The following is a 21,303-nucleotide window of genomic DNA, read 5'->3' on the forward strand; positions in this document are numbered from 1 at the left end:
GGGGTGTGGCCTGCGGCGGGGGCCTCGGAAAGGGCGGGGCGAGGGTCTGGGGGTGTGGCCTGCGGCTGAACGTCGGGTTGAGGCGGGGTCTCGGCCAGCGCAGACGCAGCCATGGCGGAGGCGGCGTTGGACGCCGTGCGGAGGGAGTTACGAGAATTCCCGGCCGCTGCAAGGGGTGAGTGGGTTCTGCCAGAGGCTGCGGCGATCTCCGACCATGGGAGGGGCCCTGGGATGCCGCTGACACCGGAGGCTCGGAACCTCGCGTGTGCGACTGGCCTAAGGCCCCGCTCGGGTTGCTCTTCTGTCACAACCCGCTTCCCTCCCCGAGTGTTCGCGCACTCCCGCGGCTTCCTGGGTGACTCTTCATGTCATTCCCAAGGCCCGGTGCTGTCTTGACCGTGGTCGTGGCGAAGCCCTGTGTTTCCCACAGTCTTGAGCAGTTTGCTGTTACCCTTGTTGAAAGCGCATCAAAGGCACACAGGTGGTGGTCGGATTCCTCCCCCCACGTGCCCCACCTCAGGCCCCAACTCCCCTCTCCCACTTTGGGAGGATTGCAGGCTGACCAAATGGTCCCTGGCTCTTCCCCTGCTTAGTTTTTATTCCTTTTCTTTCTTTTTTTTTTTTTTGAGACGGAATCTCGCTCTGTCGCCCAGGCTGGAGTACAGTGGCCGGATCTCAGCTCACTGCAAGCTCCGCCTCCCGGGTTCACGCCATTCTCCTGCCTCAGCCTCCCAAGTAGCTGGGACTACAGGCGCCCGCCACCTCACCCGGCTAGTTTTTTGTATTTTTTAGTAGAGACGGGGTTTCACCGTGTTAGCCAGGATGGTCTCGATCTCCTGACCTCGTGATCCGCCCGTCTCGGCCTCCCAAAGTGCTGGGATTACAGGCTTGAGCCACCGCGCCCGGCCTATTCCTTTTCTTTCTTCCTCTCTTCCCTCCTTTTTTTTTTTTCTATTTTTAAATGATTTCTTACCACTGAACAGCAGTACAGGCACATGTGTATGTTGTGATGGGTATGTGATATATAATGGTATGCAATGTAAGTGAGGCAAGGTTCCCTCCCAGCCCCAGTTTGCATTCTTACAGAAAGATTGTTTATATCCGTGCACACACTTTTTACCCTTTTTTTGTACAAATAGTAGCCTGCTAAACACTCTTCTGCACCGTGTATCTTGGAGATCACTTCACATTCCTCTACCTCAGTCTTTTTCATTTAGGTCATGTGCAATCTGTTGTTTTCAATAATGCTGCAACGAATGCTTTGAGTATTGATTTAACAAATACTTATTCAGCATCTGTGTGTGCCAGGTTCTGTTCACTGTATTTGAGATACATCACTGAACAAAACAAATCTCTGTCCTTTACATTCTGTGCCCTGCTACATTCTAAGTGAGAAGGTGGACAGTTAACCACAGGTGTACTGAATGAGTAAGTTGTAGAGTAGAAGTAGGTTAGAAGGTAAGTGCCGACGAAAGCCCTCGGTGGGAGTGTGCCCGATATGTTCAGGAAACAGTGAAGAAGCCAGTCTGCAGGAGCAGGATCTTTGTGCACGTGTGAGTATTTTTGTTGGTTGAATTCTTTATATGTATATTTTTTGAGACAGGGTCTTACTCTGTCAGCCAAGCTGGAGTGCAGTGGCACAATCATAGCTCGCTGCACCTGGACCTCCCAGGTTCAAGAGATCCTCCTGCTTCAGCGCCTGGGAGTAGCTGAGACTATAGGCATGCACCACGATACCTGGCTAATTGTTTTGAATTTTAGTAGAGACCAGGTGGTCTCAAATTCCTGGGCTCAAGCAATCCTTCCACCTCGGCATTCCAAAGTTTCGGAACGCCGTGGAACACATGAGCCGCTGCTCCCAGCCTTGTTAGTTAAATTCTTAGCAGAGTTATGGGGTCAAAGGAATTGTTTGGATCCCTTTTGAAATTTTCTCACTTTGAAGCCCCAGGAGAGAAAAGCAGCCATTCTCTAAAAATGGTGAGCAAGTAAAACAAATCCCTAATTGCAGAAGTCCAAAGGGTGAAAAAATGGCAGTTTCCACGTATTTCCAGAATCCCAGGCTGTGTGCAGTACTCACGCCTGTAATCTTAGCACTTCAGGAGGCCAAGCTGATGTAGCAGGACGAGCCGCAGACAAAACTCCTCAGACACCGGATTAAAGAAGGAAGAGGTTTTTTATTTGGCCGGGAGCATCGGCAGACTCGCGTCTTAAGAACCGAGCTCCTCGAAAAAGAAATACTTGGCCTTTTTTTTTTTTTTTTTTTTGAGGCGGAGTCTCGCTCTGTCGCCGGACTGGAGTGCAGTGGCCAGATCTCAGCTCACTGCAAGCTCCGCCTCCCGGGTTTACGCCATTCTCCTGCCTCAGCCTCCCGAGTAGCTGGGACTACAGGCGCCCGCCACCTCGCCCGGCTAGTTTTTGTATTTTTTTTAGTAGAGACGGGGTTTCACCGTGTTAGCCAGGATGGTCTCGATCTCCTGACCTCGTGATCCGCCCATCTCGGCCTCCCAAAGTGCTGGGATTACAGGCTTGAGCCACCGCGCCCGGCCAATACTTGGCCTTTTTAAAGACTTACAACTTGAAGGGGTCCACGTGAAAGGGTCGTGATAAATTGAGCAAGCGTGGGAAACGTGACTGGGGCCTACATGCATCAGCTAACGGAACAGAAAGTTTTACAATGCTTTTTTCATACAGTGTCTGGAATTTACAGATAACACAAGTAGTTTAGGCCAGGGGTTGATGTTATTATTATTACTTTGTTTAACTCCTAGGGCCGGGTGGTGGTGCCAAGGTTGTCTGGCTATTTATCTCACTTTTGTTTCTTTCTCTCTTTCCTCCTGTCTTGTGAACTAGGCAAGGTGGGGGTAGGAGGGCAGCAGGAATAGTAGTGGTTTCCTTCCTTAGTGAGAGGATCTCTTGAGGCCAGGAGTTCAAGACCAGCCTGGGCAACATAGTGAAACAACATCATGTGTAGTGGCATGTGCCTGTAGTCCCACCTGTTTAGGAGGCTGAGGCAAGAGGATTGCTTGAGTCTGGTAGTTTTGATGACAGTGGCGGCAGTCAAGTGGATGCTGTCATCATGCTGGCTGCAGTGGGGAGGCACGAGTCGGGCAGCAGAAGCGGCTCTGGGAACAGCAGTGGTAGTAGTGAGTCCCCTGTTCCCTGCATCCCTGAAGCAGCCGACTGTACCACCCCCACCCTCACACAGCTTGGCAGGACCTGCTCTTAAGCCCAGACCGTCTGCTGCAGCCTCAACCTCGCTCCCCGCCACATCCCAGAAGCCCACGAGCTCCCTGCCAAAGGTGCAGCTGGGACTTGTAGGGCCAGCCCCAGGACCATCAGGCTCATTTGTGTGGGGTGGTCGGGGCTGCCATGCCATCTGCACCTTGCTCGCTGCCACTGTGGGGAAAATGCAAAGAGGAGGTGCAGCTGGGCCGCATGCTCCACAGAGCTGGCAGGAACTGGAGACAAGTGGGAGCCCCACCCCTTCCAAGTGGTGGAGTGGGAGCTCCCTAGGCACAATTGCAGCCACCTAAGCCAGGGCTGCAACTCAGGTACCCCTGTGCTCTTGGGAGCCAGGAGCAGGCAGGAGCCCCACCCTCCTGGGTGCGGCTGCAGCCATGGGGCCAGGCATCTCTGCACTCTTGGGGGCCCAGGAAGGCCCCTTCCTGCTGCCGCAGGCTCGGAAGTGCCTGATCCTGCTGTCTGGCTTTCCCCACTGTCAGCACCTGATCAGATCATGGAGCAAAGTTGAGGCCGAACCTGGGTGCTGTTGCGGCTTGGCTGGGTGTGTGAATGCTCTGGGCAGTGCTGACACACCAGCCCCCTGCCACCTTGGCCCCGGCAAGATGCCAATGTGCATGGGAGGGAAGCCAAGAGCGCCTGCAGGCACCCCTTGGCACAAACAGCCTGGGTGCCATGAATGATGGCAAGAGGCAGACGAGTCCCGGGTGAAGCCTGACCTTCAAGCCGGGGAAGGCCTGAAGCCTGGGGGCTGGGCTGCCGGTCCCATGGACGGGAATGGGAACTTCTGGTGCTTTTTCTGGCCCACCCATGGCTGCCCATGGACCACTAGGCATGTACTTCCTCCCCTCTGAGGGCCATAAAAAGCCCCTGACTCAGCCAGACCAGAAGAGACAATGGGACGACCAGCTGCAGGAAGGAGCTACCCTCTCTGCTGAGAGCTGGAGAGACGACAGGGCAGCCTGCCCACAGAAAGGAGCCACTCTAGCCAGGGAAGCAAGCAGGCCTGCCAGCTCTTTCCTTTCCAGTATTCCTGGGCTCGATGGGGTCTTCTCAGTCGTTACAATTTTTGATCTAAGAGCATTCACTTTCCAACTGATTGCAAAGTAAAGGTGACTGGCATGGTGTGGCCACGAGAGATGCAGCATAAGCTCAAAGGCGAACATCAGTGCCGGGACCATTTGGAGCAGGATGTGGTAACCGCCAAATGGAGACCAAGGCCTTCTGGCTCGACCTAGAGCATGAATGTAGCAAAGCGAAGCCCTGCAGAGGAGCCATCCTCTCTGCTGAGAGCTGAACACTCGTTGGGATACCATGGCTGCAGAGAGTAGCTGCCCACTGTGGGTCTCCTCTGAGCTGTTCTATGGCTCGGTAAAGCTCCTCTTTGTCTTGTTTACCCTCTACTTGTCTGTGTGTACTTCATTCTTCCTGGATGCAGGACAAGAACTGGGGACCTGCTGAATGGCAGGGCTAAAAGAGCTGTAACCTGAAGAGGGCTGAACCATGCGTCTTGCTCGCCACATGGTGGGTGACAAGAAGGAAAGAAGAGCTGCACCCCTTTGGGGAGCCCAGACCCAGGAGCTCCCCAAGCTGGGGTTCTGACATCCTCTTTAGGGCTCTACGGTTCCTGGTATCTCCAAGCTTCCAAGCACCACCATGTTTCCCAGTGTCAGCTGTGGAAGCTACTTATGGTATACTTGGTCTAACTGCAGCCTTGCAGGAAACCAGCGCCCATGTTGGCACCTGGAGCTCCCTGCCCCACTGCAGCCCACATGCCTGGCTGTGCACAGTGGCCAGACCCCACACTCATTAGCTCACACACCGCTCACCGCCCCACTCACCCTTGGCAGGTGTGGGATACAGGTCGGTAGCATGAGCCGAGCACAGCCTGCAGGGATGAGTGGGCCCAATGGGCCTGAGCAAAACGTGTAAAGGCATCACTGGCCACAGAGGTTTCCAGCTGGCAAAGCAACACCCCAAAGATCCCGTGACAGTTTGCGGCTGTGGTGAGCCATTATTGCATCACTGCACTTCAGCCTGGGCAACAGAGCAAGACGCTGTCTCAAAAGAATCTCAGCGAGTACAACAGGGAGATGTTCTGAGCCTCAGCCCACCGTCTCCCAAGGTGACCGCTTGGATGGGCTGGCGTGACTGGGAAGGCCTTTGCCACTTTCCTGTCTTCTGGATCCCATATCTAGTGGACGGGTGCCATCTTGCCTCTAGCCAGGGAAGCAAGCAGGCATGCCAACTCTTTCCTTCCCAGTATTCCAGTATTTCCTATCCAGACCCACGGGGGTCTTCTCACTCAGTTACAGTTTTTGATCTAAGAACATTCACTTTCCAGCTGATCAGAAAGTAAAGGTGACTAACATGGTGTGGCTGTGAGAGATGCAGCGTAACCCCAGAGGTGAACATCAGTGCCGGGACCATTTGGAGCAGGATGTAGTAACCACCAAATGGACACCAAGGCCTTCTGGCTCAACCTAGAGCATGAATGTAGCAAAGCAAAGCCCTGTATGCTTTATAAAAACCAGCAAAAAGACATTCCAGTCTGAGTGAGCAGCTGGGACAGTCAGGTACCACCTGAATAGAGGGTGTGTGGCAAGGGCAGGCACAAGACAGGAAATCAGACTGGAAGAGTAGGTTGTTCTTGGTCGTGCGTGCCAAGGCAGGCGGCATTCTCTAAGGAGCAGTGGTAAGCCATTGAGGCATTTGTTACTAGGAGTATGACAAGATGAGATTGTATCTTCAGGAGATGACTGAGGCTATTATGATGAATGCTTTGAGAGGGAGTGGAATTAAGCCAGAGAAACCAGCTAGTTCACTGCCGCAACCATCCAGCCAGGATGCTGGAGACTTCTATTCAACATTGGACAAATATTTGCTGATTACATGCTGTGTGTTAGGTACTGTTCTAGGTCCCAGGGGGTGCATCAGCGAACAAGATGAGTGTCTCTGCCCTTGTGGAGTTTACATTCTAGCAAGGGTGACAGAATGATAAATGGTTTATGTACATGAAATATATATATATATACTTTTTTGAGATAAGGTCTTGCTCTGTCACCCAGGCTGGAGTGCCGTGGTACGATGATAGCTCGTTGCAGCCTGCAACTCTTGGACTCAAGTGATCCTCCTGCTTCAGCCTGTAGTGTAGCTAGGAGTATAGGTGCATGCCACCATGTCCAGTTAATTTTTAGTTTTTTTGTAGAGATGGGGTCTCGCTACCTTGCCAAGGCTGGTCTTGAACTCCCAGCCTCAGCAATCCTCCTGCCTCTGTATCCCAAAGTGCTGGGATTACAGACATGAGCCACCACGTCCAGCCCTAAAATATATAGCATATTAAATGGTGATGAATGCTAAGGAGAAAAAATAGGGAAAGGGGTATAAAGATTTTTGGCGGTGGGGAGGGGGACAGATCATAAATTTAGAAAGTATAGTCAGAGAAGGAAGCCTTATCAATGTGATATTTGAGTGAGGACCCAAAGGAGGTAGCTGGAATGTGGATGCCAGTGGAGGAGAGGGGACGGTGGGTTTGAGAGACACAGGAGACAGAATCAACAGGACTTAGACCCAACCAGTAGGATGATGGGAGTGAAGGAGAAAGAAAGCTGAGTCAAAAAGAGATTTTGATTAGAGGTGACACAGGGCCACTGTAGATCCCTGCGCAGGCGCATACCGCACAGCCTACGAAAGTGCACGTGGTGGCCCTGGGTGTCTGGACATGGCGATGCTGTTCAGCAGGACCCAAACCACAGCCGAGCCCTTCCTTTTCCTCCATTGGTGTCATCTGTCAGTTTGTCTCCCTGGGTAAGAGGTAAATTGCCCAAGATGATGATTGTGTGATCCCTGATAGCCCCAGATTAGCCAAGCCAAGTGCTCAGTAAGTATCACTGTTGAAGGGGGCTTCCCAGAGCCACACCCCACCCAGAATAGCCCGTGGCCATGGGGCCTCAGCCTTACTCATTCTGGAGTTCCCAACACCATTCCATGGGGGCCTTTCCTGGTAGATGCTGGGAGGCTGGCCCTCCAAGGTGGAAAGGCAGAGGGTTCACTGTGCAGACACAGCCCCACAGGCGATTTGGATTTTGGGCTGTGTAGCAGCCCCTGGCCCTGTGCACGGTCAGGGCCCATGCTAGTGTGTGTGCGTGATGCTTTCTGCTTTCATTTTCCCTCCTCATCCTTCTGTTACTGGTTGTCTAGGGTCCTTTGGTCACCAATGAGCATTTCCCAGTAACACAGCCTGGCCTTTCCAGGGAGCGCATCTCTTGGGCTGGGACTGGGTGCTGCTGACTTCAGCCCCTCCATCCCCCATCTTCCTCTTTCAGAGCTCAGTGTGCCTCTTGCTGTGCCCTACCTGGACAAGCCCCCAACTCCGCTCCACTTCTACCGGGACTGGGTCTGCCCCAGCAGGCCATGTATCATCCGCAACGCTCTGCAGCACTGGCCGGCCCTCCAGAAGTGGTCCCTCCCCTATTTGAGGTGGGAGCTGCCCTGGGGTCGGGTGTGAGCAGTGATGACTGGCATCTAGGCATGGGCTGAGTGTCCATTCCTCTAGAGCCACAGTGGGCTCCACGGAGGTGAGCGTGGCCGTGACCCCAGACGGTTACGCGGATGCTGTGAGAGGGGACCGCTTTGTGATGCCAGCTGAACGCCGCGTGCCCCTGAGCTTCGTGCTGGATGTGCTGGAGGGCCGGGCCCAGCACCCCGGGGTCCTCTACGTGCAGAAGCAGTGCTCCAACCTGCCCACTGAGCTGCCCCAGCTGCTGCCTGACCTGGAATCCCATGTGCCCTGGGCCTCAGAAGCCCTGGGTGAGTGGAGGTGGGGTGGTCCTGGCCCTGGGCAGGGAAGATAGGGGAAGGAGGGGTCAGCCTGCTTGCCCTTAAGTGATGACCTGACCTACAGGCTTGGTCCTGTCAGCATCTGGTGCAGCTCACTAAATACATTCCCAGGCCTTGACTTAATCATAGACAAACTACCGAAGATTGTTGTCCTTCCTTCTGCCCCAGGGGAGGGCGGGCCCCTTCCCCAAGCTTTCCCAACCTCTCCGTCTTCTCCCTGACCCCTTTCTTGGGATTCTTCTGTGCTCACCCAGGTTTTGGCTCCGGCATCACTGGATGGCGGCTTTCCCCAGCCTGGCCTTCCCAACTTGCTCTTTGCCTTCTGCCCTGCAGGAAAGGTGCCCGATGCTGTGAACTTCTGGCTAGGGGAGGCGGCTGCGGTGACTTCTTGTAGGTGTAAGGGGGACACAAAGGCGGGGAAGGAGCGGCGGGGGCAGAGGGAGGGAAGACCCTGGTTGGAGGTTGGACTGACTGTTCTCTAAGATTTCTTTTGGCTTCTAGGACTCGGGCACCACAGAGGGCTTCCCTTGACAGCTGAGGTGGGGGAAGGGACCCATGGCATTGGGGGTGGGTGCATTGTTTCTTCTAGACCCAAAGAAAGCTCCCTGAAGGCCAGCCGGGTCAGGGGTAAGTGTAGGAGGACTTCCCCTCTTGGTGGAGAAGAGTCCAGGGCCTGGCGAGCATCAAGACCCTGGTAGGCGGAGTTCCAGAATGCCCATCAGAGCCCCTGGCATCTCCAGCCCACTGACTCTGTGTGCTTCTCTTTTGTCATATGCCGTCTTGGGGTGCAGGGCTCTCAGCATGATGGTTTGCCGCCTCCTGTGCCCCTGCCCTCCATACCCTGCCCCCGGGCCTTCTTTATGTTGGCAGTGCACAAGGACCCCTATGAGAACCTCTACTGCGTGGTCTCAGGAGAGAAGCATTTCCTGTTACATCCGCCCAGCGACCGGCCCTTCATCCCCTATGGTAGGGGATGTGGCCTGCAGGGGCTGGGGAACAGCTGGCCCAAGGGGGAGGGAGGCAGCAAGAACCTGGGAGGCCAGTTCCCAGGCCTGAGGTGTGGCTGTGGCATCCCCACTGCACCAGGGCCCCTGATCCCCTTGCCCTTGCCCAGGGCTGGCTGGGGTGGAGGAGGGTCTGGCACGTTCCAGGCCATTTGCAGTTCCCCCACACCCTTCTCCTTTGGGCTCCAGAGCTGTACACGCCAGCAACCTACCAGCTAACTGAAGAGGGCACCTTTAAGGTGGTGGATGAAGAGGCCATGGAGAAGGTGTCTGTCCTGTTCTTGGGCTCTAGGGAGGGAGAAGGGCAGAAGCCTGGCCCTGAAGAGCAGGCACAAAAGATCTGGGGAGGTGGCACCTTGCTCTGAAAAATCCCTAAGTCTGAGGCCTTTCATTGCTGAGCTGAGCAGGGTCTGTGGTGTTGACCTTTGGAAGGTACACAGCCTGAAGTCCTGGGGGGACTGGGGGGCTCCTCCCTGGCATCTGATGTGTTCCCAGGTGCCCTGGATCCCACTGGACCCCTTGGCGCCAGACCTAGCCCGGTACCCCAGTTACAGTCAGGCCCAGGCCCTTCGCTGCACAGTGCGGGCCGGTGAGATGCTCTATCTGCCGGCTCTGTGGTTCCACCACGTCCATCAGTCCCAGGGCTGCATCGCAGGTAAGGAGTTGCCCAGGCTGCCTGGGGACAGGCCCCGCCAAGGTCCAGCAGGGCCTCTAGAGGGAGGCTTGGGAGGCTCCAGGTTAGAAGAGCGACCTTCATACTCAGATCCCCATTCTTCCCACAGTGAATTTCTGGTATGACATGGAATACGACCTCAAGTATAGTTACTTCCAGCTGCTCGACTCCCTCACCAAGGCTTCAGGCCTTGACTGATGGAGCACTAGTGAACACGGCCAAGCACGCCTCGGGGGAAGGGGCCAGCCCCTCCCTGGCCAGGTCAATTCTCGAGAGAGCCTGGAGTGTGTATGCTGGCTGCTGGCCCAGGGTCCAGCATGGCTTGAGATCAACTTTGGAGGATCTTGGAATGTGGTCATGAGGACTCAAGTTGCCAGGCAGGTCTGGGTGAGGGTTCTCAGGAAGTTGCCACACAGGTGAGCGGAGCGGGGATCAGGTGCAGCGGCACCTCTCCCCAGTGCTGTGATGTTGGGAGAGTCACTGCATCTCGGGCATTGGTGTCCTGTCAGTAAACAGATAACAATGGCTCTACCTCATGGGGCTATCATGGGCTTGGAGATGATGTCTATGAGGACCAGCATGAAGCTGGCACACAGGACATGTTGAATAAAAGGTAGCTGTGAGTCGTATGTTCTTTTTTTTTTTTTTTTTTTTTTTTTGAGGTGGAGTCTCGTTCTGTCGCCCAGGCTAGAGTGCAGTGGTGTGATCTCGGCTCACTTCAACCTCCGCCTCCGGGTTCACACCATTCTTCTGCCTCAGCCTCCCGAGTAGCTGGGACTATAGGCGCCCGCCACCACACCCGGCTAATGTTTTGTATTTTTAGTAGAGATGGTGTTTCACCGTGTTAGCCAGGATGGTCTTGATCTCCTGACCTCGTGATCCACCCGCCTCAGCCTCCCAAAGTGCTGGGATTACAGGCACGAGCCACTGCACCCGGCCTATGAGTTGTATGTTCTGATCCTCCCTCTTGAAATTGCCTTTTGTGCTCTAAGGAGGGCCTGAAGGTTCGGGTAAAAACTTCAGGGTGACCTTCACTGGGGGGTGAGGGCTGGATCCCAGCCTGGGCCCAAAGAGCTGTCAGCTGCCCAAGTTCCGCTGTCCATGAGAGCCACCGCAGCCCCTCCCTGGGATAAGCAAGCAGACCTCAGTCTTGTAACTCTCTCGCCTAGACCTCTTCAGCCCAGGGCCTTGAGAGCTATTCCTAGCTTTGCTATGGTTACTGTCCTCCCCCAGTTCAGGGGCAGCAGGTGGGACCTGGTGCCCTGGGGATAACCCCTGTTTCTCCCATAATAGGCACAGGCAGGAAGGGACAGAAGCCCCTGCCTGTTCTGGGGCTGTCCCTCTGAGGAAGGAGTTGGTCTCCACACTCTGACCCCCCTACAAACCATGCCCTGGAGACAGGAGAACCCCCTGCCCCTGAGTGCCAACCCACAGGCCTCATCCCTGGCCACTCAGCACCTGGCTTTGAAGGGCTGTTTTATGTGACAGCCACTCCCCTGCCTGTCGTGAGGGGGCCCAGGTGCTCCACTCAGATTGATGGAGCCCTGCAGTCAAGACTGGGCATTCCTGTCCAACAGGTGCCAGAGTTGCGAAAGGCCTGTGACGGGGCACTCCACTCTTCCCTTGGCTGCTGTTCTGGGACTCACCCCTGCTTTCCTTCTGCTCAGCCCCTGGCAGCAAGCTCTCCGGACTGGGACTGCAGAGCTGGGAGTTCAGGGCTGGGCGGGGCAGGCCCAGGTGGTAATGGCTGGCGAGTGCCACGGAGGTGTCAGGATCTCTAGTATAGGCTTAGGGTGCCTCGTTTCCTGGACAGGTGGCTGGTCCAGGAGTGGGTGTGGAGCTTAGGTGGAGCAGAGGCAGCGGGTGGGAGGGACTTGGGACCAACTGGGACATTACATCCCTGGCTCTGGATTAGAAAGCCCACAGTCCTTGATCCTGTGGCCACTGCTCCATCATTCCTGCTCCTAAGGACTCGGTCTCATGGCTCTGGTAAGGCCTGGCAGGGTACTGGGTCCCCGCTCTGACCCCTGCTCTCTGCCTGGGGCCTGGCGAATATGTTTCTTATGGGAGCTGTGGTTTTCTCCAGGTGTAGGGAGGGGAGTTTATTGACCACAAGACCCGGGCAGTGGGCAGAAGCCAGGGGAGAAGGAGGCCTGGGGATGAGGGATCCATCCTGAGTTTTTTCTGCCCTGGGAATGGTCTCCTGGCACAGCTCCCTGGCACCATGGATATGGGCCCTGGAGACTCACAGGCTCCCAGCTGCCGACTGAGGCCCTGGAAGGAAGTGGCTGCTCTGTGCTCCACTGACTCAGTTGCCTGGAGTGTGGAGGCCCTGGGCTGACCCTGGTGGATGAGGCTCTCCAGCACTGCCCTGGACCTGGTTGCTCCCTGGACTTGACGTATTAGGGCCCTTGTGGAGGCAGGCAGAAGGCCGAAAGGAAGCAGTTGGCACTGGCTTCCCTGGTCCCGGTGCACCTGCCAGGCTGCATTCCCGGAACCAGGGGGATGGGTTTGGAGGGAGCTACTGGGGGACCATCTTCAGCCTGACCTGGCAGACGTGACAGCCTGTGAGGGGTCTGAGCTAGGAGCCGCCTCCCCTGCCCAGGAGAGAGCCCATTTGCGGGATGCACTTCTGACTGGGGTAGAGGGAGGGTGCGAGAGCAGCTCAGCCGGGGCCTGACGTGCCACTTCCCCTCCCACCCAAGACCAGCCTGAAAGCTGCTGAGCTGGGGTGTGGGCTGGGGATGTGAGGTGGAGAGCCTAAAGGATACTACCCCGAGGAGGCGGAAGCAGGTCCGTGTGAGGCATAAATCTGGAGCCAGCCTGCCTGGGCTCCAATCCCAATTCTGGACCTCAGGCAAATGACTGCTTCTCTGTGCCTCAGTTTCCTCGTGGAGAGGGTTGTCATAGATAGTATCTGCGCATACGGTGGTTGTGCGATAAATGAGTTAATGTATGCAAAGCCCTTGGCCCAGAGCTGGCGCAGAGCGTTGTGTGAGTGCTGGCAGGCATCATGATGGAGATGTCATGTCTCCTCTTGTTGATTCAGGATTCTGATGGGATGGAGGACAGGCCTGGGGTTCAGGATTAGGCCTTAAGGCTCCAGCCTCCTTTGCGGCCCCTGTCACCCTTGGCTTCATCAGCCTGTAGCAGGTCTCCCCTCTCCCGCCTCTGCAGGCAGAGGTGTCTAGGACCTGCCTGCTCACTGTTCGTGTCCTGAGGGCCCATCGCCTACCCTCTAAGGACCTAGGTGAGTGCGCACCGCCCTGGCGCCTCTGCTGGGCTGAGGGAGGAGGAGGGTGCTGTGGCTGGATTTGGTGGAGGCGGGTGGGCTGGTGGGCAGGGCCTAGAGGAGGGGGCTTGGAGGAGCTTCTGGGTGGAAGGTGGCAGCTGGGGCTCTGCCTCTGCCCCCTACTTCCCCTCCCCTTAGTCTTACCCCACATGGGGCTCCAGGTGATGGAAGGAAGTGGGTCTGGGTGGCTGGGAAGGGCTCTTGGCCACCACTAGGCACTTGTTCCTTCCCACAGTGACCCCCTCTGACTGCTACGTGACTCTCTGGCTGCCCACAGCCTGCAGCCACAGGCTCCAGACACGCACAGTCAAGAACAGCAGTAGCCCTGTCTGGAACCAGAGCTTTCACTTCAGGATCCACAGGCAGCTCAAGGTGGGCCAGGCATCAGCGCTAGCTCTACCCACATCCCCACCAGCCGCTGCCGCTGCCCTGCTCACCTTCCCGTCCCCTCCCTCCTGCAGCCCTGTCACTCTTTTCCCCTCCAGAATGTCGTGGAACTGAAAGTCTTTGACCAGGACCTGGTGACCGGAGATGACCCTGTGTTGTCAGTGCTGTTTGATGCGGGGACTCTGCGGGCTGGGGAGTTCCGGCACGAGAGCTTCTCACTGAGCCCTCAGGCAAGGCGGTGTTGCCACGGCAGCCCCAGCTGCTGTCTGGGTTGAAATCTCCACACGCACGCACGTCTCTCATACTCACTGACACAATGTGCGCTCCTTCTGACCCTTTCTAACTCGCTTCTGGCTCTCTTCCCAGGGTGAGGGGTGCCTGGAAGTTGAATTTCGCCTGCAGAGTCTGTGAGTCAGGGGCAGTTTGGGTGGGAGTGCCTCGTGGGAAGGACAGCACTAGTGCCTGGGGGATGCCCAGGTCTCTGTGGGGTGAGAACCTGGACTCCCACTAAGGGGGCTTTGGGATCTCTTTCCAGGGCTGACTGTGGCGAGCAGCTCGTCAGCAATGGCGTTCTGGTGGTGAGTGTGACCAGTGCTCTGGGAGGTGGTCTGGGGTCCCCGGGACTCCCTCATGCCAGCAGCTTGAGGCACAGGCCCACCGCTGCCTCTGTCTGGAGACCCTGGGATTTCAGTTTGTTAAGGGAATACAATCTCAAGGGTCCAGGTAATGAAGTGCAGACCAGCAGGAGCCAGGGTGCTGGGAGGGTGGGGTCCCTGAATGGGGGTGGGGTTAGTGTCTGAGGGGCTCTCTTCATGACTCAGGCCCGGGAGCTCTCCTGCTTGCACGTTCAACTGGAGGAGACAGGAGACCAGAAGCGTGAGTCCCCAACTCACTGGGACAGCCCCCAGCCCTCAGCCCGTCTTCCCCCTTTAAGCATTGGACAATTCTCTGAGGCTCCCTGGAGCCCGAGCTTTCCCCTTAGGCCTTCCCAGGGGGACTGTGGTGGGGGCTCCATCTCGTAGCCCCGGCCTGACCAGTCTATTTCAGCGGGGAGAGGGAGGTGTCCTCCAGGCCTCCCAGCAAGATGGGTTCTGTGGGCAGAGATACCGTCCTCAGCCTCTCTGCTCTGGTTCCTCTTTCCAGCCTCAGAGCGCAGAGTTCAGCTTGTGGTTCCTGGGTCCTGTGAGGGTCCGCAGGAGGCCTCTGTGGGCACTGGCACCTTCCGCTTCCACTGCCCAGCCTGCTGGGAACAGGAGCTGAGTATTCACCTACAGGTAGTGTGCCTCGCTCCCTGGAGGTGGGGCCCCCAGAACTTCCTCCCTCCCTCCGCACCTCCTCCCAGTACCCTGGCTCAGCGCCTCCTCCCAGCCTGACCTCTGCCCCACCTGGCAGTGTGGGCACGTTGGCAGCACGTGTGGGCCCATGCTGGCCTCCCTTGTCCGTCCCTCCCATACCTCTGTGGTTGCCGGTGGGAGTTTGGTGAGGTCCGTGCGAGGAGCGGAAGCGTAAAGATTCTTAGGTCTCTGTTTTTGTCCCCTGCAGGATGCCCCCGAGGAGCAACTAAAGGTGCCACTGAGTGCCCTGCCCTCTGACCAAGTGGTGAGGCTTGTCTTCCCCACGTCCCAGGTACTGCCTCCCAGGGGAGGAAGCGAGGTGCCTGGACTGGGCTGGGCCCCAGGCCACAGAGGGACGGGCCTGCTTCCCGCTTCTCTCCGTGGGCCACACCCTGAGCAGGTGCCAGGGGCCAGGCTCTTTGGGGAGTACCCTCTGAGCATCCCTGCTTCAGGCCTGGCTCCTGTGGAGACAGTGGGGGGGTGGTACGCCTGGGGTCAGGGTAAGAGGAGCACAGCTGGGTGGAGGTGGCCGACCTTTGTGACTGGGGCCTTCATGGTTTTCAGGACCCCCTGATGAGAGTGGAGCTGAAAAAAGAAGCAGGGTGAGAGGCCTGGCTGGGGACTGGGCAAGGCCCTGGAAAAGTAATGGGGGCCCGGGGCTGGAGCAGGCCTGGAGGAGTGACGGGGAGAAACAGCCTCCCCTCATCCTCATGCTCTCTGAAGGGGCTCAGGCTGGCGCTCAGCAGGGGGCACAAAGTACTGGGAGGAGCCTTAGCACCTATGGTCGGAGGGATGAGTGAGCGACCAGCCCAGTGCCAGGCACCTGGGGAGCACTTGATAAATGTTTGGCTGGAAAACGCAGGGAGGTGAGGATGGAAAATGGTAACATGGTTTGGGGCACAGAGAGGGCAGGAAACCAAGGGAGAGAAGAGGGGAAATTGCGCCCTTTTGAGTGGAAGCTGTTATGGCCGGATCTTAAATGATCTTCGTAGAGTTGTCGCCCACCGTCTTGGGACAGCGGCTTCTCACCTCTCGGAGACAGAATCATTGGCCCTTTTCTGCCCCTCCCCGTCTTTTTTTTTTTTTTTTTTTTTTGAGACGGAGTCTTGCTCTGCCACCCAGGCTGGAGTGCAGTGGCCGGATCTCAGCTCACTGCAAGCTCCGCCTCCCGGGTTTACGCCATTCTCCTGCCTCAGCCTCCGAGTAGCTGGGACTACAGGCGCCCGCCTCGTCGCCCGGCTAGTTTTTTGTATTTTTTTTTAAGTAGAGACAGGGTTTCACCGTATTAGCCAGGATGGTCTCGATCTCCTGACCTCGTGATCCGCCCGTCTCGGCCTCCCAAAGTGCTGGGATTACAGGCTTGAGCCACCGCGCCCGGCCTTTTTTTTTTTTTTTTTTTTTTTTTTTTTTTGAGACAGATTCTGTTGCCCAAGCTGGAGTGTAATGGCGTGATATTGGCTCACTGCAACTTCCGCCTCTGGGGTTCAAGAGATTCTCCTGCCTCAGCCTCCCGAGTAGCTGGGATTACAGGTGCTGCCACCACACCTGGTTTTATATTTTTATATTTATATTTTTATATTTTTTGTGGAGACAGGATTTCCCCATGTTGGCCAGGCTGGTCTTGAACTCCTGGCCTCAAGTTATATGCCTGCCTCAGCCTCCCAAAGTGCTGGGAGTACAGGCGTGAGCCACTGCACCTGGCATCCACCCTCTTGGTAGTCATTTTTGAACTCCATGGGTGAGGGACAGAGCAGGAGACTTGGATGGGGGATCCATGGTGTAGGTCCTTCCTGGGGGCCTATCTGCACCTGGGATCCCAAGCAGCCTCTTACAGCCACGGAATTCTGTGTTCCGCCAGTCTGCTTTGCTGCATTCCCAAGCATGTCCACATGGACACTCTCCCCCTAGGTGTCAAACTGCAGTCTCGTGACACAGCAGTGGCAGTGAAGGTTGGGGAGAGGAGGGTGGGCAGTGCAGGTGAGGCAGACCCAGCTTTCCATTCTCTGGGGAGGGCTGAGAGCTGTCTCATGGTCTCTTCCCTCCCCTGCCAGACCGAGGGAGCTGGCCGTGCGACTGGGCTTCAGGCCCTGTGCAGAGGAACAGGCCTTCCTGAGCAGGAGGAAGCAGGTGGTGGCCGCGGCCTTGCAGCAGGCCCTGCAGCTGGATGGAGACCTGCAAGAGGACGAGGTTTGGGGGCTGGGCTGGATGGGGTGTCCCCCGACTTGATTGTTCAGTACTGAACACTGGAGCTGCTTGTCCCTGATCTAGACCAGAGTTCGTAGCTGCCTGTCCCCACCCTGCTTCCTCTCGCCCGGCGTTAGCAGGGACTTGGCACAGGCAGAGTGTTGCTTGAGGTGCCTGGAGCCCACCCGGGAGCTGCCTCCTAGGGCTGCCTTTCCTACTCTGTTTCCTGGTTCTCAGCCTAGCCTGTCTGAGGAGTGAGACAGATAGCTGGCATGAGGCCTGTTGGTCCTGGGGTGCCTCAGGAGGTTCCTATTAGCCTGGGCCATCTCCTGGGGGAGTGATGGCAATTTGGGAAAATTTTAAGGTGGGCCCTGGGTCTTCCAGAAAGTGAGCATCAGACTCGAGGGCTGAGGGTGAGGAGATGAGGCTCAGAACTTGCCTGGGCCATTTTTTCCTGGAGCCCTTAGGACTGGAGGAGCTGGGCGCTCACTAAGGCTGTTTCTGGCCCCCAGGGCTGACTCAGAACTGGTCCCAAGACGTGTGATCAGGCCTTAGCTGTGGGCTGGGTGACCACTTGACCTGCTCCCTCCTCTTCCCGTGGCTTGGCCTTCCCGTTCCTAGGGCCTCTGCAGGCCTGGCTGTCTTCTTTTCCAGATCCCTGTGGTAGCTATTATGGCCACTGGCGGTGGGATCCGGGCAATGACTTCCCTGTACGGGCAGCTGGCCGGCCTGCAGGAGCTGGGCCTCTTGGATTGCGTCTCCTACGTTACCGGGGCCTCGGGCTCCACCTGGTGAGCTGGGGGCAGGCTGATGCTGGACCCCGTGTGGCAGGGGGTGCTGGTGCCAGGGTTCTCCTAGGCCTCTGAGCAAACTAGAAGGGCTGGGAGAATGAAGTGCCAGGGAGAAATGTGCTCCAGGAGACCCTGGGGAGGTCCCTGCCAGGCTGTTGTCCTAGAAAACCCGGGGCACGTGAGGTCTGGAGGGCCCTTCAGTGACAGCCCTCTGGCTTTGGCTTTTCCCAGGGCCTTGGCCAACCTCTATGAGGACCCAGAGTGGTCTCAGAAGGACCTGGCAGGGCCCACTGAGTTGCTAAAGACCCAGGTGACCAAGAGCAAGCTCGGTGTGCTGGCCCCCAGCCAGCTGCAGCGGTACCGGCAGGAGCTGGCCGAGCGTGCCCGCCGGGGCTACCCAGCTTGCTTCACCAGCCTGTGGGCCCTCATCAACGAGGCGCTGCTGCACGAGAAGGTGCGGGGGCTGCGGCCGGGGGCAGAGCCAGGGCTGGAGCTGGGGCACGGCACTGGACGGCAGGGTGGGAAAGGCCTGGGCACCCAGGCAGCTGTGGGTTTAGGTTCCACTCGTCTTTCCCCAGCCCCATGACCACAAGCTCTCAGATCAGCGGGAGGCCCTGAGTCATGGCCAGAACCCTCTGCCCATCTACTGTGCCCTCAACACCAAGGGGCAGAGCCTGTCCACTTTTGAATTTGGGGGTGAGTGGCCCCAGAGCTGAGATGAGACCTGTGCCCTCGCGGTTGGTGGAGTAAGGGGAGACGGGGCCTGTGTGCAGACAGCAGATGTCACACCCACCTCTCCTGGGCCAGGCCCTGTGCTTTCTGGAGACTGACACCCTACCAGGATCCCTTGGGCCTTTGGGAAGGAGGCAGGGGCCACAGGTCCCATGCACAAAGCCCAGGTCACAAGGCCTGGGCCTCCTGGTCCTCGGCTGCCCTAAAGCAAAGCCCTGGGTGGGGGTGTGGGTGCCTAAGGGCTCTGCACCATGAGGCTGAGGGGTGGCCTCCTCACAGAGTGGTGCGAGTTCTCTCCCTACGAGGTTGGCTTCCCCAAGTATGGGACCTTCATCCCCTCTGAGCTCTTTGGCTCTGAGTTCTTCATGGGGCGGCTGATGAAGAAGCTCCCTGAGTCCCGCATCTGCTTCTTAGAAGGTGAGGGGCACTGGGCAGGCTGGGGAAGCTGGGCCGAGCAGGGAAAATGGGCCCTGAGAGGGTGGCCCTTGGTCAGAAGAGCTTCCTGGGTCAGGACTGGCCATGGGGAAGGGTAGGGTTGGGACAGGAGTCGGGCACCCTCTTCCCTCACGGCCGCTCTTTCAGGTATCTGGAGCAACCTGTATGCAGCCAACCTCCAGGACAGCTTATACTGGGCCTCAGAGCCCAGCCAGTTCTGGGACCGCTGGGTCAGGAACCAGGCCAACCTGGGTAGGTGCTCCGGCCCCTTCATAAGGGTGCCAAGAGGCAGCCAGCTGGGGCTGTACCAGGGGGCGGGGGGTCTCACCTCTTCCCCGTCCAGGGTCACCACCAAGGTGGGGATAAAGATGCAGGAGTCCCCATTCTCCCCCCACACCCCTACCTTGCCTGTGTAGACAAGGAACAGGTCCCCCTTCTGAAGATAGAAGAACCACCCTCAACAGCCAGCAGGATAGCTGCGTTTTTCACTGATCTTCTGACACGGCGCCCACTGGCCCAGGCCACACATAATTTCCTGCGTGGCCTCCATTTCCACAAAGACTACTTTCAGCATCCTCATTTCTCCACCTGGAAAGGTACCTGCTTCTCTCAACAGTCCTCCTGTGGCCACCTGAGCCTTGAGTCCCCAGCTCCAGACACCCCTCCCGGTCCACTCCCGTTCTGCTTTGAGCTCGATTCCCTGGACTGCTTGGAGCAGGGGTCTTTTTCTCCTTGTCTTGGGGACCCAGGGCCCACCTGCCGGGCTGCGGGGGTGTTAGTTCAGCAGGAAAGCAGGGGCCAGAGGCCAGAGTCTCTCCTTCCAGCAGGAATCTGGTACCCTTGGTATCCGTGACAATTGCGGCTCTCCCCAACCTTCCAGCTACCACTCTGGATGGGCTCCCCAACCAGCTGACACCCTCGGAGCCCCAGCTGTGCCTGCTGGATGTTGGCTACCTCATCAACACCAGCTGCCTGCCCCTCCTGCAGCCCACTCGGGACGTGGACCTCATCCTGTCATTGGACTACAACCTCCACGGAGCCTTCCAGGTTGGGGAGGGTGGGCAGGTATGGGAGGTGGTGGGTGGCCCCTGCCCCCTGAAGAGAGGGGCTTTGGAGTCCAATGTCTGGTGCAGCTTCCTTTAGGAGCTGTGACAGTGACTGCATGTGACTGGGACACTGGAATCTGTTAATTTGCTCATTCTCTTCCGGAAGTTGGGAAGCTGGCGAGGTTTTATCTTGTATCTGGGTCCTCTTTACTGACCTGCGAGGTGTGGTCCTGGGCCTCTGGGCCCACCTGCCGAGTCTGCTCTGCCTCCCAGTGTCAGAACTGGAGTGCTGGGAGCAGCCCAGCTCCGTCTAGCCCCAGAGGAGCTGCCACTGAGGCCTGTCAGGTGTGGCATTTTTTTCCCAAAGGCTGGCTTTGTAGGCCCCACTGGAGATCCTGACTTGGCATTTGAGCCCCAGGTCCGTGAATCTTGGTGCATCTCACATCGTCAGCCCCAGTGTTGAGGACACCAGGGGTCCTGTCCCTCTGACACCCCTTCTGCCTGCCCTGCAGCAGCTGCAGCTCCTGGGCCGGTTCTGCCAGGAGCAGGGGATCCCGTTCCCGCCCATCTCGCCCAGCCCGGAAGAGCAGCTCCGGCCTCGGGAGTGCCACACCTTCTCCGACCCCACCTGCCCCGGAGCCCCTGCGGTGCTGCACTTCCCTCTTGTCAGCGACTCCTTCCGGGAGTACTCGGCCCCTGGTGAGCCGCTGTTCATCTCCCCTCCTGCTGCCCTAGTCCCCCACACTTCCTGTGTCCCCCGTGCGTCTCCAAACCCACCTTCCCCACAACATGTTCCCCCACGCCAGGCTCCGCTCTCTCCACAGGGGTCCGGCGGACACCTGAGGCGGCGGCGGCTGGGGAGGTGAACCTGTCTTCAGTGGACTCTCCCTACCACTACACGAAGGTGACCTACAGCCAGGAGGATGTGGACAAGCTGCTGCGCCTGACACATTACAATGTCTGCAACAACCGGGAGCAGCTGCTGGAGGCCCTGCGCCAGGCGGTGCAGCGGAGGCGGCAGCGCAGGCCCCAGTGACAGCCGGAGCCCCTGCCTGGCCCTGCCACCCCTGACTCTCATTCATTCCCTGGCTGCTGAGTTGCAGGTGGGAACTGTCACCACCCAGTGCTTCAGAGCCTCTGGGGCTCAGGTGACCCTGTCCCAGGGTCCATGCTGAGGGCTGGGAGCTCCCTGGGGCCTCAGCAGTTGGCAGTGGGGTAAGGAGGCCGAGCCCATTTGTGTAATCACCCCATGGCCCGTGTCTGTTTTCCCTTCTGCGCTACCTTGAGTAGTTGTACAAGGTGAGATGGAACACTTGATACATTACAGACTCATACAAATGTGAGGC

The 21,303-nt window shown here is 57.6% G+C and overlaps 2 protein-coding genes across 5 annotated transcripts; both read left to right on the forward strand.

The window, feature by feature from the left end:
- Nucleotides 1-43: 43 nt before the first annotated feature.
- On the forward strand, nucleotides 44-10,379 carry JMJD7 (jumonji domain containing 7). Of its 2 annotated transcripts, none has more exons than XM_033190509.1 (8): nucleotides 44-175; nucleotides 7,566-7,719; nucleotides 7,796-8,049; nucleotides 8,413-8,469; nucleotides 8,854-9,045; nucleotides 9,273-9,349; nucleotides 9,579-9,738; nucleotides 9,866-10,379. In XM_033190509.1, the coding sequence occupies exons 1-8, from the start codon at nucleotides 112-114 to the stop codon at nucleotides 9,952-9,954; spliced, it is 1,047 nt and encodes a 348-aa protein (XP_033046400.1). In that variant the 5' UTR covers nucleotides 44-111; the 3' UTR covers nucleotides 9,955-10,379. The 2 variants fall into 2 exon arrangements, with proteins under 2 accessions (XP_033046400.1, XP_033046401.1); XM_033190510.1 differs by having other exon boundaries at nucleotides 8,950-9,045.
- Nucleotides 10,380-10,616: 237 nt separating this feature from the next.
- Nucleotides 10,617-21,300, forward strand: PLA2G4B (phospholipase A2 group IVB). 3 transcript variants are annotated; one of them, XR_004432070.1, is made up of 22 exons: nucleotides 10,617-11,745; nucleotides 12,934-13,006; nucleotides 13,284-13,420; nucleotides 13,534-13,665; nucleotides 13,802-13,842; nucleotides 13,971-14,013; nucleotides 14,257-14,311; nucleotides 14,579-14,709; nucleotides 14,978-15,061; nucleotides 15,334-15,371; nucleotides 16,821-16,956; nucleotides 17,608-17,744; nucleotides 17,976-18,198; nucleotides 18,323-18,440; nucleotides 18,756-18,893; nucleotides 19,059-19,163; nucleotides 19,328-19,507; nucleotides 19,792-19,958; nucleotides 20,325-20,375; nucleotides 20,470-20,656; nucleotides 20,782-21,094; nucleotides 21,147-21,300. XR_004432070.1 is itself a non-coding variant. In XM_033190506.1 (21 exons), the coding sequence occupies exons 1-21, from the start codon at nucleotides 11,737-11,739 to the stop codon at nucleotides 20,991-20,993; spliced, it is 2,397 nt and encodes a 798-aa protein (XP_033046397.1). In that variant the 5' UTR covers nucleotides 10,617-11,736; the 3' UTR covers nucleotides 20,994-21,300. The 3 variants fall into 3 exon arrangements, 2 of the variants coding, with proteins under 2 accessions (XP_033046397.1, XP_033046398.1); XM_033190506.1 differs by having other exon boundaries at nucleotides 20,782-21,300; XM_033190507.1 differs by lacking the exon at nucleotides 20,325-20,375 and having other exon boundaries at nucleotides 20,782-21,300.
- Nucleotides 21,301-21,303: the final 3 nt, after the last annotated feature.

This window comes from Trachypithecus francoisi, unplaced genomic scaffold (genome assembly GCF_009764315.1).
Source record: "Trachypithecus francoisi isolate TF-2019V2 unplaced genomic scaffold, Tfra_2.0 Lachesis_group3, whole genome shotgun sequence".
NCBI lineage: Eukaryota > Metazoa > Chordata > Mammalia > Primates > Cercopithecidae > Trachypithecus > Trachypithecus francoisi.